The sequence below is a fragment of the Schistocerca nitens genome, chromosome 11 (genome assembly GCF_023898315.1).
Source record: "Schistocerca nitens isolate TAMUIC-IGC-003100 chromosome 11, iqSchNite1.1, whole genome shotgun sequence".
NCBI classification, from domain to species: Eukaryota; Metazoa; Arthropoda; class Insecta; order Orthoptera; family Acrididae; genus Schistocerca; species Schistocerca nitens.
The window spans coordinates 178,165,261-178,182,979 of record NC_064624.1 but is presented as its reverse complement, the minus strand read 5'-3'; the positions used below and the strand labels follow the sequence as shown (position 1 = coordinate 178,182,979).

The 17,719-nt window shown below is 42.2% G+C and overlaps 1 protein-coding gene across 1 annotated transcript in view; it reads left to right on the top strand.

The window, feature by feature from the left end:
• Positions 1-17,719, top strand: part of LOC126212753 (pre-mRNA 3' end processing protein WDR33) — a 183,996-nt gene that overhangs the window by 152,443 nt on the left and 13,834 nt on the right. The window contains exon 14 of the mRNA XM_049940161.1: positions 3,798-4,087. Within this exon, the coding sequence (XP_049796118.1) occupies positions 3,798-4,087 (290 nt within the window). The remainder of the gene's footprint in view (positions 1-3,797; positions 4,088-17,719) is intronic.

Here is a 17,719-nt window from a genome sequence, read left to right as displayed (position 1 = left end):
GCCTGGCAGAGGTTTCATTGAAGTACCTTCAGAATACTTCTCTATTCTTCCAACACTCAGAAAAAACGGACACCTATATCATTCTGTGCAAGCTCTGATTTCCGTTATTTTATTATGATGATTGTTCTCCCAGTGTAGGTCAGTAGGTCCCCACCATCAAAATATTTTCGCATTTGGAGTAATTTTCATGCAAAGATCCTGCTGCAATGAAATTCGCCTTTATGTTAGTGATGTGCACCGTAAACATCCAAGACACTCTCTCCCCTATTTCTCGATAATGCAAAACGTGCTGCCCTTCTTTGAACTTTCTTGATGTACTCCATTAATCCTATCTGGTAAGGATCCCACACCACGCAGCAGTACTCCAAAAAGAGGACAGACAAGCACAGTGTAGACACACTCTTTAGTAGATCTCTTGCATCTTCCAAGTGTTCTGCCAATAAAATACAGTCTTTGATTCAGCTTCCCACAACATTTTGTACATGTTCTCTCTAATTTAAGTTGCTCATAATTGTAGTTCCTAGGTGTTTAGTTGAATTTACAGCCTTTAGTTTTTTTTGTTTTATCGTGTAACTGATGTTTAACGGATTTCTTGTAGCACTCATGTGGATGACCTCAGGATTTTCATTATTTAGGACCAATTGCCAGTTTTCACACCAAACAGATATCTTTTCCAAATTGTTTTACAATTTGTTCTGATCTTCTGATGACTTTACCAAACAATAAACGACATTATCATAAGCAAACAACCTAAAATGGCTGCTCAGATTGTCTCCTAAATCATTTATATAGATAAGAAACAGCAGGGCGCCTATAGCACTACCTTGGGGAACATCAGAAATCACTTTGGTTTTACTCAAAAACTCTCCGTCGGTTACTACGAACTGTGAACCCTCTGACAGGAAGTCGTGAATCCAGTCACTTAACTGAGACGATATTCCATAAGTATGCAGTTTGATTACAAGCTGCTTGTGAAGTACGATACTTTCTGGAAATCTTGAAATATGGAATCAGTTTGAAATCCCTTGTTGATAGCACTCAACGTTTTGATGTTTTTTAAGCCCTGTTTTCTAAACCCGTGTTGTCTAAGTCTCAGTAGACCATTCTCTTCGAGGTGGAGTGGCAATCGGTAAAACCGAGGCATTTTTCACTGAGGTAAGATCTTTCCACAATATTTCAATAATCAACTTTCATCTCTGAATGCGAAAATGTTTTGTTGACACCCACCTGTCTAGTGAGATAAGATCATAGTGATAAAGTAAGAGAAAAGGGAGACTGCACGGAAAGAGTTAAGTGTTCATTTTTCCCACTTGCTAGAGAAGAGTGGAATGGTTGAGAAATATTCTGAAAGAGGTTCTGTGAACCGTCTGCCAAATGCTTAAATATGAATTTCAGAGTATTGATGTAGATGGACAATTACATGACACAAAAGTAATTTTTAGGTAGACTTTGCCTCCCTCTCTAGAGTTCAAAATGGGGTGATGTTCTCTATTGGAAAGATATTCAGTGAGCTCCAATCTAATAGAAAGAAATTGGGAATTCTCTTCAAGTCAAAAGAAAATTAAAAATGTATATCACCAGGTTCTCTCTCAAAAAATAATCTGAATAGGTAAGTGCAGTGAGTGAAGAGATCTGTTAGCAATTTTGCAAGTAATTGTGTTTAGTGTTAAAGCTACATGACAAATATTAATACGCTATAAATATATCTCAGTATTTAGAGACACAGGTAATTATTTTATTGGAAACGTACCAGTGCGGTCTAGAAAATATGAAGTTACCAATAGCAGATAAACAGCAACTAAGTATGACGGGATTTGGAAAAAAAATATTACACATTATTATGGCATGCCAAGTAACTTTTATTGAATGCTGCACTACACTTGAAAGTGACAGAGATATAAGATTTCCCCACCCCACCCCCCCACCCTCCACCCCCAACATAGTCGTGAAGTCTCTGTGAAAATAGTCATAACTTCCCACCAGTCGTTCAATTCCTCAATGACAGAAATCCACTCATTGGTCACAGTTCCATTCAATAATCTTTGCTTGAATGCCATTATTGTTGGAAAATCTCTGTTTCCCCGATGTTCTTCAGTAATTGCCTGGACATTGTCCTTTGTGGTAGAAGTCAATCTTCTTCCTTCCCAATCATCAGCACCCACATCTGTGCAGCCTTGGTCAAATTATTGGCACCATTTCTCTGTAGCTGGATATGATACTGCATTTGGGCCATACACCACCAGAATTTCACAGTGAGTCTGCAATATAGACATTTTGCCCACAAGAATCGTACTGTCCAATTTACTCCAACTTTGCAGTTCATTTCCAGTTGTTCTGTCATTTTGCTTTCAAATTGTGATGCACCTGTTGTGCGTACCACAGCAGAACTGTGTTTGCAGCAAACCAGCAATATGTTCTCTCTCCTGACAATTTGTCATTCTTGTACACAGAGAGCTTAATGTGGGTTGACATTTGTAGCCTACTTTTTGAAGTCCCTATGTAGTGTAAGTCAGAAGGCAGCAGCTTTTTCAGGGTAGCAACTATCTTTGTTTTTTTACTGGGTTAAATTTAGTTGGCTTAAGCATGAATATCATGAAGTAGCACATGAGTGATTGTTAATACAGTATACAGATTAAGTTTAAATGATTTCCTTATATTTTGTTAATGTATATCTTGAGATCCACATCCCTAACTGTTCTCTTTTTGATGGAACATGATTAATCATTGTGAGGACAAGGACAGGTTATAGTGTCAGGAGATGTGTGTGTGTGTGTGTGTGTGTGTGTGTGTTTGTGTGTGAGAGAGAGAGAGAGAGAGAGAGAGCACTCAGAAAGAGTTAATCCGAAAACTTAATTGCTTTTTCCATCCCTTCTGCATGCATACAACTTGCACAGAAACCAGATGGCAATTGTAAGATTAGAAGGGCGTGAAAGCAAAGCAGTGGTTGAGATGGGTGTGAGGCAGAGTTGTAGTCTATCCCCAGTATTACTCTATCTGTGCTTTGAGCAAACTGTGGAGGAAAAGAAGGAGAAATTTGGAAAGGGAATTAAAAGTTCAGAGGGAAACTTTGTGATTTGCCGATTGTGTCGTAATTCTGCCAGACAGTGTCGAGGAAGGACTTGGAAGTGCAGTTGAACGAATTGGACACAGTCTGAAAAGGAGGGTATAAGATGAACATTAACAAAAGCAAAGCAAGGGTAACGAGACTTAGTCAAATTATATCGGAAGGAATTAGATTAGGCAATTAGACACTAAAAGTATTAGATGAGTTTTGCTATTTGGACAGCAAAATAAGTGATGGTGGTCAAAGTACCGAAGATATAACGTGTAGACTGGGAATGGCATTAAAAGTATTTCTAAAAGAAGAGCAATTTGTTAACATTGAACATAAATTTAAATATTAGGAAGTATTTTTTGGACACATTTGTCTGCGGTGTAGCCTTGTATGGAAGCGAAATGTGGATAGAAGCATTTTTGACAGAAAGGCAAAAGATTAGATGGGAAGGTCAAGTAACTAATGAGGAGGTACTGATTAGAATTGGAGAGAAAATAAATTTGTAGCATCTTAAGGATTGGAGGGAAATGTATGTTGCAGTAGTTATTCGGAAATGATGAGGCTTGCACAGGCTACAGTAGCACGGAGAGCTGCATCGAGCCAGTCTTGAGACAGAGGACTGCAATAATTAAGCGTGTACCTGTGGCTTAATGCCACACATATTTGGTTTATAAGTGATAGTTGACAGTGATTTGTCTTTTCAAGTTTGAAGCACCACATAAATCCGGTTTTGGTGTTACAGATTCCTTACTCCACTTCGGCACCAATGCAGAATATGTCCGATCAGGACATGCGGTTCCCAGCCGGTCCCCCAACCCTGCTGCCCACGCCGGGCAGCGGTCGGGATGTCGACCTGCGCAGCACGGACCTGTACAGCGACTTACCGCCTCCGCTGATGAGCTCGCCGATGTCCGGCATGTTGTCAACGACAGGAGATAGTGATCTGCGCCGCATGCCACTGCTGCCGAGCGCAGGGCTGCCGCCGGTCCGCGGGATGGACGAGGACTTGCGAGTCCCACCCCACGCCGACAGGTCGGTCCGCTACTGTCTAGTAAATGAAAGGCGATTTGTGTAATGAAATTCTGAGCTGTGCTGTCTAAATGAAAATGATGAGTATTTACTTTTAAATAGACTGGTGTGCAAAACCTAGGAACGAAAGTAACTTTAAGATGATGATCTCACTACCAAGTAATATAGCTCAATGAAACTTGGACAATACACAGAAAGAAATGCTGCAGTGTATTACAGAAGGTAACTGAATTAAATATGCAATGAGACGAAGAGAAATAATACATCTGCTCAAAGGCAATATTTTCACTGAACTTTTTTCACGGACATTACAAGAGGCGGAGCATGGTTGTTAATCATGTATTTGATCACCAAAGACAGCAAGGCAGCCTCTGCAGTGTACACCCATGCTGGCCACAAATTTGGTTAGGAGTTCTTGTGGTAGGGTGTTCAATTCCTCCTCCAATGAGGTAAACAGCTGCCAGATTGTCATTGGTGTATGTGAATGTGCTACAGTACATCTCCCCAATGCATCCCACATGTGCTGGATGGGATTTAAGTTGAGGAAAAGGGCAGGCCAGTCCATTCATCATGTTTCCTTTCACTGCAAGAGCTCCTATACCTGCAGTGTTCGATGCAGTCACACATTGTCAGCTATAAAAATGACTATAAAAATGAAGTTAGGCCCAAATGCACGCCTGAAAAGAGGCACGCAGGGAAAGAGTACAGCGTCCCAGTAACGCTTATCATTGAGTGTACAGTGTTTAAAGATTTGCAGGTAAGTACATGTAAGCAACATTGTGCCTCCCCACGCCTTAACACCTGAACCACCGATACAATCACATTCAACAATGCAAGACACACTCTCACATGGCAAGAGATGGGAACATGTAATGCAACCAGAGACATTGTTGACCATGGTCATTTTGGTGGTCCAGTTATTATGGTGTAGAGAGGCATAATGTTGCACGGGTGTACTGACCTCCACATCTTTCAACATGGTACACTCATTGGTCAACATTGTTGTGACACTGCACTCCTTCCCCATGTGTATTCAGCCCTAACTTTAATTTTATGTATGACAATGTGCAAGTGCATCAAACAGCACAGGTGGAGGAGCTCCTGCAATGAGAGGATATTCAGCAAATGGACTGACCTATCCATTCACCCGACTTAAATCCCATCGAACATGTGTAGGATGCATTGGGGAGATGTGTTGCAACACATACACATGTACCATCAATCGTCCAGCAGTTGTCAACCCAGGGAATGGAACACCCTACCACAAGCATTCCTTACCAACCTTGAGACCAGCCAGCGTGGGAGGATGTCACAGAGGGTGCATTGTCGCCTGAAGAACCTTGTCTCACCTTCTGTATTGTGCAGGGAACCATCATAAATTGTGATGACTTCTTTGTAATTATTGTCTTTGGATAAAATTACCATATCTGCTTGTTTCATAACACATTTCTTTCGGTTACCTTCTGCACTATACTGTAGCATTTATGGTCCAAGTTTTGTGGGCTGGGTTACTTGGCAGTAAGAAATCATGTGAAAGTTACTTTCTTTCTTAAGTTTTGCTCCCCGGTGTGTATCTCTTCTCCTTTCCAAGTTTTCAAAACCAACAACCAGCTAATATTTATCAAATTTGGACTTCTTCCATTACTTTTTTCTCCAATTACTGCAGCTTTATATTCCAACTTGTTCTATAGTAGAACTCTTATTTAATTGCAATGAATTAGTGTTTTGTTATCGTCTGTCTTCATTTTCCTGAAGTAACATCTACCATTTTTAAAAAACAATGAACATTTATTACATAAGTGAGTACAGGTATCATGTTTGAGAAGTAGCTAGACTCACACTGAACTAAAAGCTTTACAAGATTTTCAGTCATTCATTTTTCAACAATATTGTTGTGTTGCTTCTCCATTGATGTCCATTGTTGTTTAGTCTGGGTTGCCACAGTTTCTGGAAATCAGGGAATATCAGGGCATTCCAAACACATCACAGAAATCAGGGAAATTTTGAAGGTGAAAAAAAAAACAAGAAAACATAAAACAAAACCACTGGAAAAATCTCGTTTTTATCTCAGTAGATGAAATGGTTTGTTTACTAAGGCGTAATGCTTCGTCACTGGCTTTGTGCAGCTGAGTACGTGTGTCACTTCCCTTTTCCCTCATTACTACTGCTTCTCCCTTTCTACCACTCCCTTCTGCTTGTAGTCAGTGCTGCCACCACTTTTTGCCACTAGCCTAGCAGCTGCCGACGAGAGGCAGAGAGACATTGAGGAGTGGTTTGTTTGGATCTGATTCTCTGAGACCGTAGAGGCAGTGCCCGGAGATGGCAGTGGTGTGTGCACGAGTTGTGTCTCAGTGATTATGTGAATGTGTGTGTGCGCTCTCACTGTCTGACAAAAGCTACGGCTGAAAATTTCGCTGTGAGAGTGCGATTGTCTTTTCTGCGTGCCTGTCTGCAGCTCAGCAAACGTCTTTACAGTGAGATGCTACCTGCCCTCATTATTATTGATTCTCAGAGTATTTGAACAAATTATCTGTCCGTGGCTCATGAATAGCTGGCCACACGAGTGGACTTCCACGACGGGCCAAAATCGCAGGCCTTTTCTGCGGGTATCTGTAACGGATCGGGCCTGCCGATCAGAAGCCATTTGGTTCCCACTAGTGTGCAGGCCCTGCCCACCAGATCTATTCTCACCGATCTGCCTGCAGGGCAAGTCTGTTTGTGTATGGTGTAATGCAGCAGCTTTTCATAGTTTATCCGTGGACACAGAACTGCAGTGCTCCTCTGCAGGCTGGAGGCCGTGGGTGACGGATTTCAGGACTTGCTACTCTCTCACCGCAAGTATGTTGTACAGTGTGGCATTTTACAGAGATTTTATTTGTTCTAGTACATTTTGGCACTTAAAAAGTAATTTATATGTTAGAAAGTATGGACGATAAGAAGAAGAAAATTGTGTCAGTCGCTGGTGGTTTGTACGCTAAGTACTCATATATTTCTTGAAAGTAAAATACAAAGTACTTGAAACTTTCCTGGCAGATTAAAACTGTGTGCCAGACCGAGACTCTAACTCGGGACCTATTGCCTTCGCGGGCAAGTGCTCTACCGACTGAGCTACCCGAGCACGACTCACGCCCCGTCCTCACAGCTTCACTTCTGCCAGTATCTCGACTCCTACCTTCCTACCTATGTGCACACAGTTTTAATCTGCCAAGAAAGTTTCATATCAGCACACACTCCGCTGCAGAGTGAAAATCTCATTCTGGAAACAAAGTACCTGTAAGATAATAGATATAACACAGTGGGTAATAACCGACAATAACGAACATAGTAGAACCAACATTTTATTGGCTGTCAGCTACAGTGTTCGTTTACACAATTCTTTCCCACCTTATAGACTTCTTTCAAGAGATCCACTTTTTTCTGAGGTTATTTCCAAAATCAGAGAACGTATTTTAAATCTGTCTTGCAACTGCAAGGAAATGTGTATTTTTGTCAAGAAACGTGTTTCATTTTTTGAAATAAAATAACATCAGTAGCCTTAATGAAACATGTATACCATTTGGCTTGCTTTCTCTAACCAAAAACAGTTCGTTTCAAAGGATGTTGATGTTAGCACATAAGATTTTTGCTTACATCAGAAAATGCCATCTGCTTGCAAGTTTTTGTTTTTTAGATATTTCCTCATTTGCAGTATTGTTTCTTGTACCATAGCTGCAAAGACAGATGGTCAACTTACATCTTAATGTACTCTTGAGATCTCAAAATCTGTCAGGGAACGACACTGAAACTTGTCTGAAAATCAGGGAATTTCACTTCTGTAAACTTGGGGCAATCACAGTAGTACTCTAAGGCCCTCCTAGGCACTCCATATGACATTGGTAGCTCCGTACACCAACCTCTGGGACATAGGGATGTCTGCTGTCAAATTCCATTTGCCACATGCTGCCCAATAAGTACCTCAAACAAATAATAAAACACAAAATAAATATTTGACCATTTATGGGAGATCATCTACATATAAGCAACAACTTTTTGGACTATCCTTGTCCTATCACCTTATTATAAAAATTATAATAAAATTAGTTGTAGATATGCATTGTCAACGGTGCTTGTGGATGTGGAACAAGTCAAAAAATCTTAAACATATTTTAGTTTCAGAGGTAACAACAAACTCGTCATAAAACATGTTAATGTACTGCAATGCATCATCAAACAGAAAATCAGTTTGCAACACTTTTTTACATTGACCTTATTACTGCACTGGAGATATTCAGAACTCAGATTATATTCACTGTATTTGATAGTAGTACATTTGTATTCAGAAAAAAACAGAACACCTTGAACGACTAGAGATGGGACGTCCATATTCACAGGAAATGTACATTAGTATGTTCTGCAGAAATGATTCGCATTTGAACCATGTTGGCTTGTGGGTTTAAGGTCAACTTCGATATTGCAGTGCATCACCACCTATTGGTAAAATGAGCCTGTGGCTTTTGTTGCAACTTTAAACTGAAGGTAGTGGATCAGTGTGACTTGAGCATATGTCGAGGATGCCTCGCAGATGTACGTGCGAACTGTACTGTCAGATCAGTGAGTTTGAAAGAGGGCACATTATTGGTATGATAATTTGTGATCTGACCATCCAGGAAATTGCCACTCGTGGTTGACGAAGTGTTTCGGCAGTGCAATTAGTGTATGCAGAATGGTCCACAATAGGCTGTAGAACGTGACGAGATAGGTCATGTCGCACCATCCACACCATCCCCAAGGAGATCAACACCTCATCCAAATGGCATTGCAAGACAGATCTGCATCCTCCTCAGCTCTGGCACAACAGTCGAACAGTGGAACACATTGCACACTATCGAGGATGGCATTCCGTCACTGTTTATTATGGCAAAGGCTACGTGTGCATCGTCCACTTCTCTGCCTACCTTTGACGAGTGTACAGAAATATGCTATATGGCAGTGGTGTGTGTAACATCACTGGGTGCAGGAATGGCATCAGATAGTGTTTTTGGACGAATCTAGGTTCAGTTTGTTTGAAAATTATGGCACGTTTTGGTTCGCTGCAGACATGCAGTGCCAGCTCAAGGCCTGATGGTGTGGGGTGCTGTTGTATACAACCAGAAATCACAGTTGGTGTGTGTCTAAGGCAGTGTGAAATACGTGAATGAGATCCTGTGACCTGTATCCCTAACCTTTTTGCGCAATATCCCAGACACAATTTTTCAGCAAGACAATGCGCAACTTAATGTTGCTGCACGAACATGCGCTTCCTTGGTATCACAGGGTATCAGCCCTTCGCCCTGGCCCACCAGATCACCAGACTTGTCGCCAATCAAAATTGTGTGGGACATGTTGCAACAATGGGTGAAGGACTGTGACCCTGTGCCAGCCATCGCAGATGAACATTGGAACCAGGTGAATGCAGCAATGATGGCAATACCGAGGGGCACTGTTCGCACCTTGTACGCATCAATGGCATCACGGATGGAACGAGTTTTCAGGGCCCATGGCAGACCCTGTGCCTACTAGGCAACAGCACACGTACTGAACTGAGGTGACTGAAATGCTAATAATTTCTGCAGAACCTACTAATCTACATATCCTGTGAATATGAATATCATTTCTCTAATTGTTCAATGTGTTCTGTTTTTTCTGAATGTGAGTGTAATATACAGGGTGAAGCGAAATTCGTGCATGCGGGCTTTACAGCGTGACTTCTCATGGCAAGCGATAAAAAAAATGTGTCCGGCGAGTACATCCGGCAGAAAAAGGGCGTTAAAGTGTGGAAATCTGGCAATAGTGTAACCACATGTATGGTAACTACCTCTGTCAGCACATATTAGTCGTGCTGTAGAGGTGGTGCAGTAGATACAGTTTTGAGTTAGCTTGCAGGAGGTCGACGGTTCGATCCTGGGTAGGTGCGCATTGTTGCTAATTTCATTCTGACATTTCATACTGTCATATACATCATTTCTTGGGTCACATGTATCTTAAATTTATGGTCTTTTGTAACACTGACCGTAACAAATATGTGGTTAGATAAATAAAAAATAGACAGTTGAAACAAATGACCTGTCGTAGAACAGAATAACTACAAAAGCAATATCAATTTCGAGATGCTAAAGATGATAGCACAACATCTACTTGTCATTTATACTACATATAATATGAAAGTAAAGCTGCATCCACAGTAACGAAGCAGCACGAACACGCGCTACCAATTCTTCCACATTTGTCGGCGAAGTAGAATACAGGTGTTCCCACAGGAAGAAATCACGGGGATTTGGGTCAGGTGAACATGGTGGCCATGTAACTGGACCTCCATGTCTGAGCCATTCCCCTGGAAATTTTCTGTCCAAATACTGTCGCACATTAATTCCAGAGTGTGGAGGTGCACCGTCATGTTGCAACAATACCCTCTGCCGAACATGTAGTGGAACATCTTCCAGCGCAATAGGCTGATAGTTTGACAGGACACCTTCATACAATCAACCGGTCAGGCAACATGCAGCGGCCCAAACACCTGTCACCCAATATTCCGGCCCAGATGTTGATACCAAAGTGAACTTGATATCGACGTTTGAGATGTGCTTGTTAACCTCACAGCAATGGTGAGCATTGTGTGTATTGAAGACACCTTCACGAGTGAATGCTGCTTCATCCAACCATATCACGGTGTTCACGAAATCATCGTTGGCTTCCTGTTGTTGTTGGAACCATTCACAGAATTGTATCCACTGTTGGCAATCTGCAGGATGCAGGTGTTGCATGAAAGCGTAATGACAGGACTGCAGTCCACGCTCGTGCAGTGTGTTAACGACCGTGCGTTGAGAGACACGCAGCTGCCTTGCTACACTACATGTACTTCGCTGTCGTTCTTGGTGTATCACCTCCAGAACAGTTTCGTCAGTACTGGAGTGCGGCGAGTCCACGGACGACCTCTGTCACACGATGGTGGGAGGAGAGAACCTGGCTCCCAAAGGTGACAAAACGCATTTTTATCTGGATGGCGTCAATGAGGATATCTAGCAGCATATTCACGAGCAGCGATACCAACCCGGTTATCAGATGCACTGAGGACCAGAAGCGTATCCACACATTCATCATTTGTGCATGTCATACATCTGCCACACTGGTTTATAGGTTTACAATGAGAACATTCGATATGTGGACGCGTGTACATTGGAGTCTGTCACAGGTGCATTACTCCACTCGCAACTAATATAAACACGCCGTCAGTCCTGTGCGCTGTTCCATCGAATGCACATTACCCCTCTGACAGATATTGTTCTGCACGATTCATCCCGACACCACTAATTGTGAAATTTTCGATTTCGAATTACACTGTTTCCCTAATGGCAGTAGATGTGATGTTTCCACAATCCCATCAATAGAATGTGCAAGTAAGGTTCGAAAAATTATCTTATGCATTCCATTGTGCCACACACTATGACAATGTTCTAGGATAGGTTGCAGGAGTGTTTTGTAAGCAATCTCCATCACAGAGTGATTTCATTTTCCCAGTAACCTACCAGTGATCTGCAATCTGCCATGTGTTTTTCCTTGACTACGCCTATGTGATCATTACATTTTCTACCCCCTACAAACTGTTGTAACCAGGTGTTTGTATCAGCTGTCTGATGCCAGTTGTGAATGAGTAAATTTGTAGTCATGAGATACTATATTTTTGCATGTCTGAACATTTAAAGCAAGTGGGCAACCACTATCTTCTCTGAATCTCATCAAGATCTGACAGAATATTTGTGCAGAAATTTTTGTACAGTAATTCATTTCTGAAAACTGCGCCATCTGCAAAAAATCTGAGGTTAATATTAACAATGTCTGCAAGGTAATTAATATACAACAAGAACAAGGGACCTAAACCACTTTCCTAGGGCACTCTTTGAGCTACTTTTATGCCGCTCGTTCTTCCAAATAGCCTCCAGGCTGTTTTTCAGTCTTGTGGCTTAAATGGAACGAGGTAGTACACTTGTGAATAGGGATGATGAGGGCCTATGAGTAGGTATAATCATTAATTAAAACTTCCGGGCTGAATTGCCGTGGTCCATATATAAAACTTCTTCTCCTTCCTGACGTTTCGTTGCCGGCTGCGGGCAACATCTTCTGAGGTGAGTCGGCGACTGGCTGCTAGGTGCTGGTGGTCCCACTTATGTAGAGCGCTTAGATGGCGCCACCACTCGTCACGTGCTTTCGACTTTAAAACTATCTCTGGCTAGTGCCATCTCTCTCGATTGCAGGTAATCGATTGTCACGTCGTTGGTACAAAGTGGAACGCCATATCTTGTCTAGTTTTACAATCGATTACCTGTAATTGAGAGAGATGGCACTAGCCAGAGATAGTTTTAAAGTTGAAAGCACGTGACGAGTGGTGGCGCCATCTAAGCGCTCTATATAAGTGGGACCACCAGCGCCTAGCAGCCAGTCGCCGACTCACCTCAGAAGATGTTGCCCGCAGCCGGCAACGAAACGTCAGGAAGGAGAAGTAGTTTTATATATGGACCACGGCAATTCAGCCCGGAAGTTTTAATTAATGAAGACACCGGCCGTGAAAGCTTACATGCTATGAGTAGGTATAATAAATGTGAATGTATGCTTTCCTGGCGTATACAGCTGGCAAAGAGTTCTCGGGCTTCCAGCCGGGTGGCGGTGTCTTCAGACTGCGACGTTTCGACGAGTGACATACTCATCATCTTCTGGCGAAGTGCCGAGACTTTGCGGATGCTGGTCCCTTTATACCTGCGGTGTGCCCCCCACCACCTGGCCGCGGGAGGCTGGGTCCAGAGGAGCCGGCGGGCGAGGTGGAGGGGGAAGCGGGTGCGCCATTCGTGTCTCCGTCAGAGCATTGTGATCGCGTCTCATGAGCTGGACGGTTCTTGTTGCATTCCTGGCGTATTGCGGCTAATGCTGGATTCCAGGCCGCGCTCAGTTGATAGCCTTTGTCCCTGTTCACAAGATTCACGTGGACCCGTATTTCTATTGATTCTTTAATGACGCTATCCCAATAGCTCCCGGCTCGGCACAGCACCCTGGTGTTTTCGAAGTCAAAGGTGTGGTTTTCTTTGATGCTATGTTCAGCTATAGCAGATTTCTCTATCTGTCCAAGTCGAACATGCCTGATGTGTTCCTCGCACCTTTTAGAGATGCAGCACTGCGTTTGACCAATGTACTGCACACCACATTCGCAGGCAATGTTGTATATACCAGGTGTGTTTAGTTTGAGTGGGTCTTTAGCTGAGCCCAGCAGCTCTTTCGTCTTCGGCGGTGGTCGGAAGACGGTATTTATGTTAGATTTTCTTAATAGCCTCCCGATTTTGGCTGATGTAGGCCCCAAATATGGAAGAAAGGCGAGTCTCTTGTTAACTTCCTCTTCCCGAAATTTGTCAGCTTGTCTTCTCTTGAAGGCCCTGTCAATCTGTGTTTCACTGTACCCGTTTTTCCGAAATACCTCTCTTAGGTGGTGTAATTCGTCTGAGAGGCTTTCTTTGTCACAAATGACGTGCGCCCTATGTACCACGGTGGACAGTACTGACTGGCGTTGCGCCGGATGGTGGCAGTTGGTTGCATGGAGGTACAGGTCTGTGTGCGTCTTTTTTCTATATACTGAATGGCCCAGCGTCCCATCCGCTTTCTTCCTGATCAGTATGTCCAGGAATGGAATACAGCCATTCTATTCTACTTCCATCGTGAAGGTGATATTTTCATGTATGCCGTTTAGGTGGTCCATAAACTCCTCCAGTGCCTGCCTGCCATGCTGCCAAATCACGAAAGTGTCGTCCACATAGCAGAAGAAGTGCCTGGGTTTACAATGAGCAGTTTGTAGTGCCACCTCCTCAAAGTGTTCCATATAAAGATTCGCGATCCCTGGAGCAAGGGGAGATCCCATGGCCACTCTATCCACTTGTTCATAATGCTCTCCATTGCACTTGAAGTAGGTGGTCGTAAGTGCATATTCAAAGAGCTTCACTGTTTCAGGCTCAAAGTGCTGATTAAGGAGCGCCAAGGCGTCTTGCAGCGGTACTCTCGTGAACAAGGAAGTGACGTCGAAGCTCACGAGTAGGTCATCACTCTGTATTCGGATGTCCTTCAGTATTCTAACGAAATCCGTGGAGTTTTTCACGTGATGACTGCAGTGTCCCACCAGTGGTTTCAATAGTGTCGCCAGGTATTTGGCCAGTCCATAACTGTGCGAGTTGATGGTGTCCAGAATCGGCCGTAGAGGCACCCCATCTTTGTGAATCACAGGCGCGGTGTCGTTGGCGCTCTGGGATACAGCCGTTTCTGCACTGCCTCTGGTAGATCTGAGTCCTTCAGTAGCGCCACGGTTTTCCTGGTCATCGTCGATGTAGGGTCCTTGTTGAGTTTCCTGTAGGCTGGGTCTTGCAGCAGAGAGTAGATTTTCTGTTGGTAGTCGGCTGTGCGAATCAGCACAGTCGCATTTCCCTTGTCTGCTGGGAGGACCATGATGTCAGCATCATCCCTCAGTGCGCGGATAGCCTCTCGCTCCGGCGCTCTCGCCACCCGGCTGGAAGCCCGAGAACTGTTCGCCAGTAGGTATAATGTTTCCCTAGATGTTTACAGAAAGGTGAGCCAATAGCTTCTCCCAGGCTAGCCATAACACTGGAATGAAAAACTTCCTAGGCTGTATGCTGGACATTTTTAAATTAGGAAGAGGTCTGAAACCTTGTACTGTACCTCAATGCTTTTACTGAAATACATACAAAATTAGCACTCACTACTAAATCTTATGTAAATATCAGTCCAATTTTAGTCGGTCTGATTAGAGCACAGTACGTACACACCAATTCTCTGCAGATCACTGTAAACTATGTGACAGAAAGCTCTTTTTATACCCTACATTAAGATTATTTTTCCATTTAGTTCACAAATCAAGAATGACTGTTTGTATCTTGGGTGCTGTTCTTTGCATAGATTTAGTTGTGAGGTCTGTATGGGACAGATATATAGCGGGCTGCAGAGTAGTAACTGTTTCTGTACTGAAGTACAGCTGTTGAAGTTTTCTAAGAAGATTCGCATTAGATGTATGGGATGTTTCAGGTTTCTGACATAGTTGATGGGATACATATGACCCACTGCTGTAATACATGGTTTGAAGCTCTGATCCATATTTGTCTAGTCCTATACCTAGTGAGAAGCTTTCAGAACTTCGAGAAAAATACCAGGGGCAAATTGAATCACCGTCTCCATGCCAAGAATGTCTGAAGTGAGTAGCTGTCTTTCCTTATACATTACAGAGATTGTTTTTCAACCCATTAAACCTACCACATATCTCGTATAGCTGGGACTATCTTTTTCAAACCAACAGCTCAGGTCACGAAATCATTACTAGAAATAAGAATAATCTTTGTAGATTACGTAATATTTAAAGTTGATCACTTGAGTCCAGGAAAGTGTCCATTATTGAGGAAAACACATCTTCAGTAACTTGCCAGCAGCCCTAAAAAGTTTAGCTACCAATAAAGTTCAGTTTAAGGCGAGGTTGATGGATTTATTGATGTTGAACTCCTCCTACTCCATTCATGAATTTCTTAATAGTACTGACTGATGTATACAGGATGAAGCGAAATTCATGCACTCGTGCTTCGCAGCACGACTCATCACGTGCCAGCGATTAAAAAATGGCTGTCACAAAATTTTGTCCCAGGAGTACATCCGGCAGAAAAAGGACATTAACAGTGGCAATCCGGTAACACTATAACCACATGTATGGTAACTACTCTGTCAGCACATATTTGTCGTGCTGTACGGTTGGTGCAATGGACAGTATTTTGGGTTTGCACGCAGGAGGTCCATGGTTCGATCCTGGGTTGAGACATACGTTTTTTTGTTTTTTAAATAAACAGTATCTGGCATCTTAATCGTCAACACCGATTGCAATGGGTCCTCTAGAAAACATTTGTACTTACATACTAATATTGCAGAGATGGAAGAATTGTCAGCTTTTAAAGAAGCCCTTTCCATGTTGTGGGCGTGAATTCATTCACACCACTTCGTCTGTTAGATGCAAAAACTGTTTTCTTTGTACTTTCCTCCAGTGGTCCCATAGATTAGTACCAACTATAATTCTTGCCTTGCCCAGGTCCATTACATTTCGTTAGGGCCCTATGTTACCAGTAGGACTAGCAACATGCTTTGCGAATAGTGTCCAAACTCGGTTACTATTTGTATGTGTCATCACCATGGTCCCACTGATTATGCCCTTCTACGTTGAGTCTTGTAACCAAATGCTCTTTGGAACATATCTGAATGCATTATTATTATTATTATTATTATTATTATTATTATGCCGTCTATATGTTAAATAATATATCTCTTTTTTCAAGCCAACAGCTCAGCTCATAGACTCAATACCGTAATAAATAAGAATGAAATCACAAAGCTGTAGTCACCTACTTTGGTCCTGAAAGGAGTCCTGTATTCAGAAACATATATTTTTAATAGCTTTCCAACTGCCATAAAAAAGTTCAGTTGCTAACATAGGTCAGCTCAAGAGAAGCACAACGGATTTATTGTTAGCAAGCTCTGTGTACAACATTGATAAATTTCTTAGTAGAGCCAATTGATGTTTGCATTATTATTAATATCATTTAATGTTACATAAAATCTGACATAGTGCATCTTCAGTGCAGTATCATTACCTGTGTAAGTGAGCATTGTAAAATTATCTTATGCACTCCATTGTATATTCATTTATATGTTCTTGAGAAGCTTGTTTCTGATTTATTTCACTTTGGATAGTTGTTGTGTTCTTCAGTCCAGAGACAGGTTTGATGCAGTTCTTCATGCTGCTGTATTGTGGGCAAGCCTCATCATCTCCGTGTAACTACTGCAACCTACATCCTTCTGAATCTGCTTAGTGTATTCATCTCTTGGTCTCCTTCTACCATTTTTACCCTCCACTCTTCCCTCCAATACTAAATTGGTGATCCCTTGATGCCTCAGAACGTGTCCTACCAACCGATCCCTTCTTCTAGTCAATTTGTGCCACAAATTCCCCTTCTCCCCAATTCTGTTCAGTATCTCCTTAAGTTACTTGGTCTACCCATCTAATCTTCAGCATTCTTCTGTGGCACCAAATTTCAAAAGCTTCTATTCGTTTCTTGACTAAATTGTTTATTTCCATGTTTGCAAGTCCATACATGGCTACACTCCATACAAATACTTCCAGAAAAGAATTTGTAACACTTAACTCTATATTTGATGTTAACAAATTTATCTTCTTCAGAAGCACTTTCCTTGCCATAGTCAGTCTACATTTTATATCTTCTCTACTTCGACCATCATCAGTTATTTTGCTCCCCTAATAGCAAAACTCATTTACTGCTTTAAGTGTCTCTTTTCCTAATCTAATTTCCTCAGCATCACATGATTTAATTTGACTACATTCCATTATCCTCGTTTTGCTTTTGTTGATGTTCATCTTACATCCTCTTACTTATATCATCTTATATCCTCTTACTGTCTATTCCATTCATCTGCTCTTCCAAGTCCTTTGCTGTCTTTGACAGAATTACAATGTCATCAGCAAACCTCAGAGTTTTTATTTTTCTTTCTGGATTTTAATTCCTACTCCAAATTTTTCTTTTG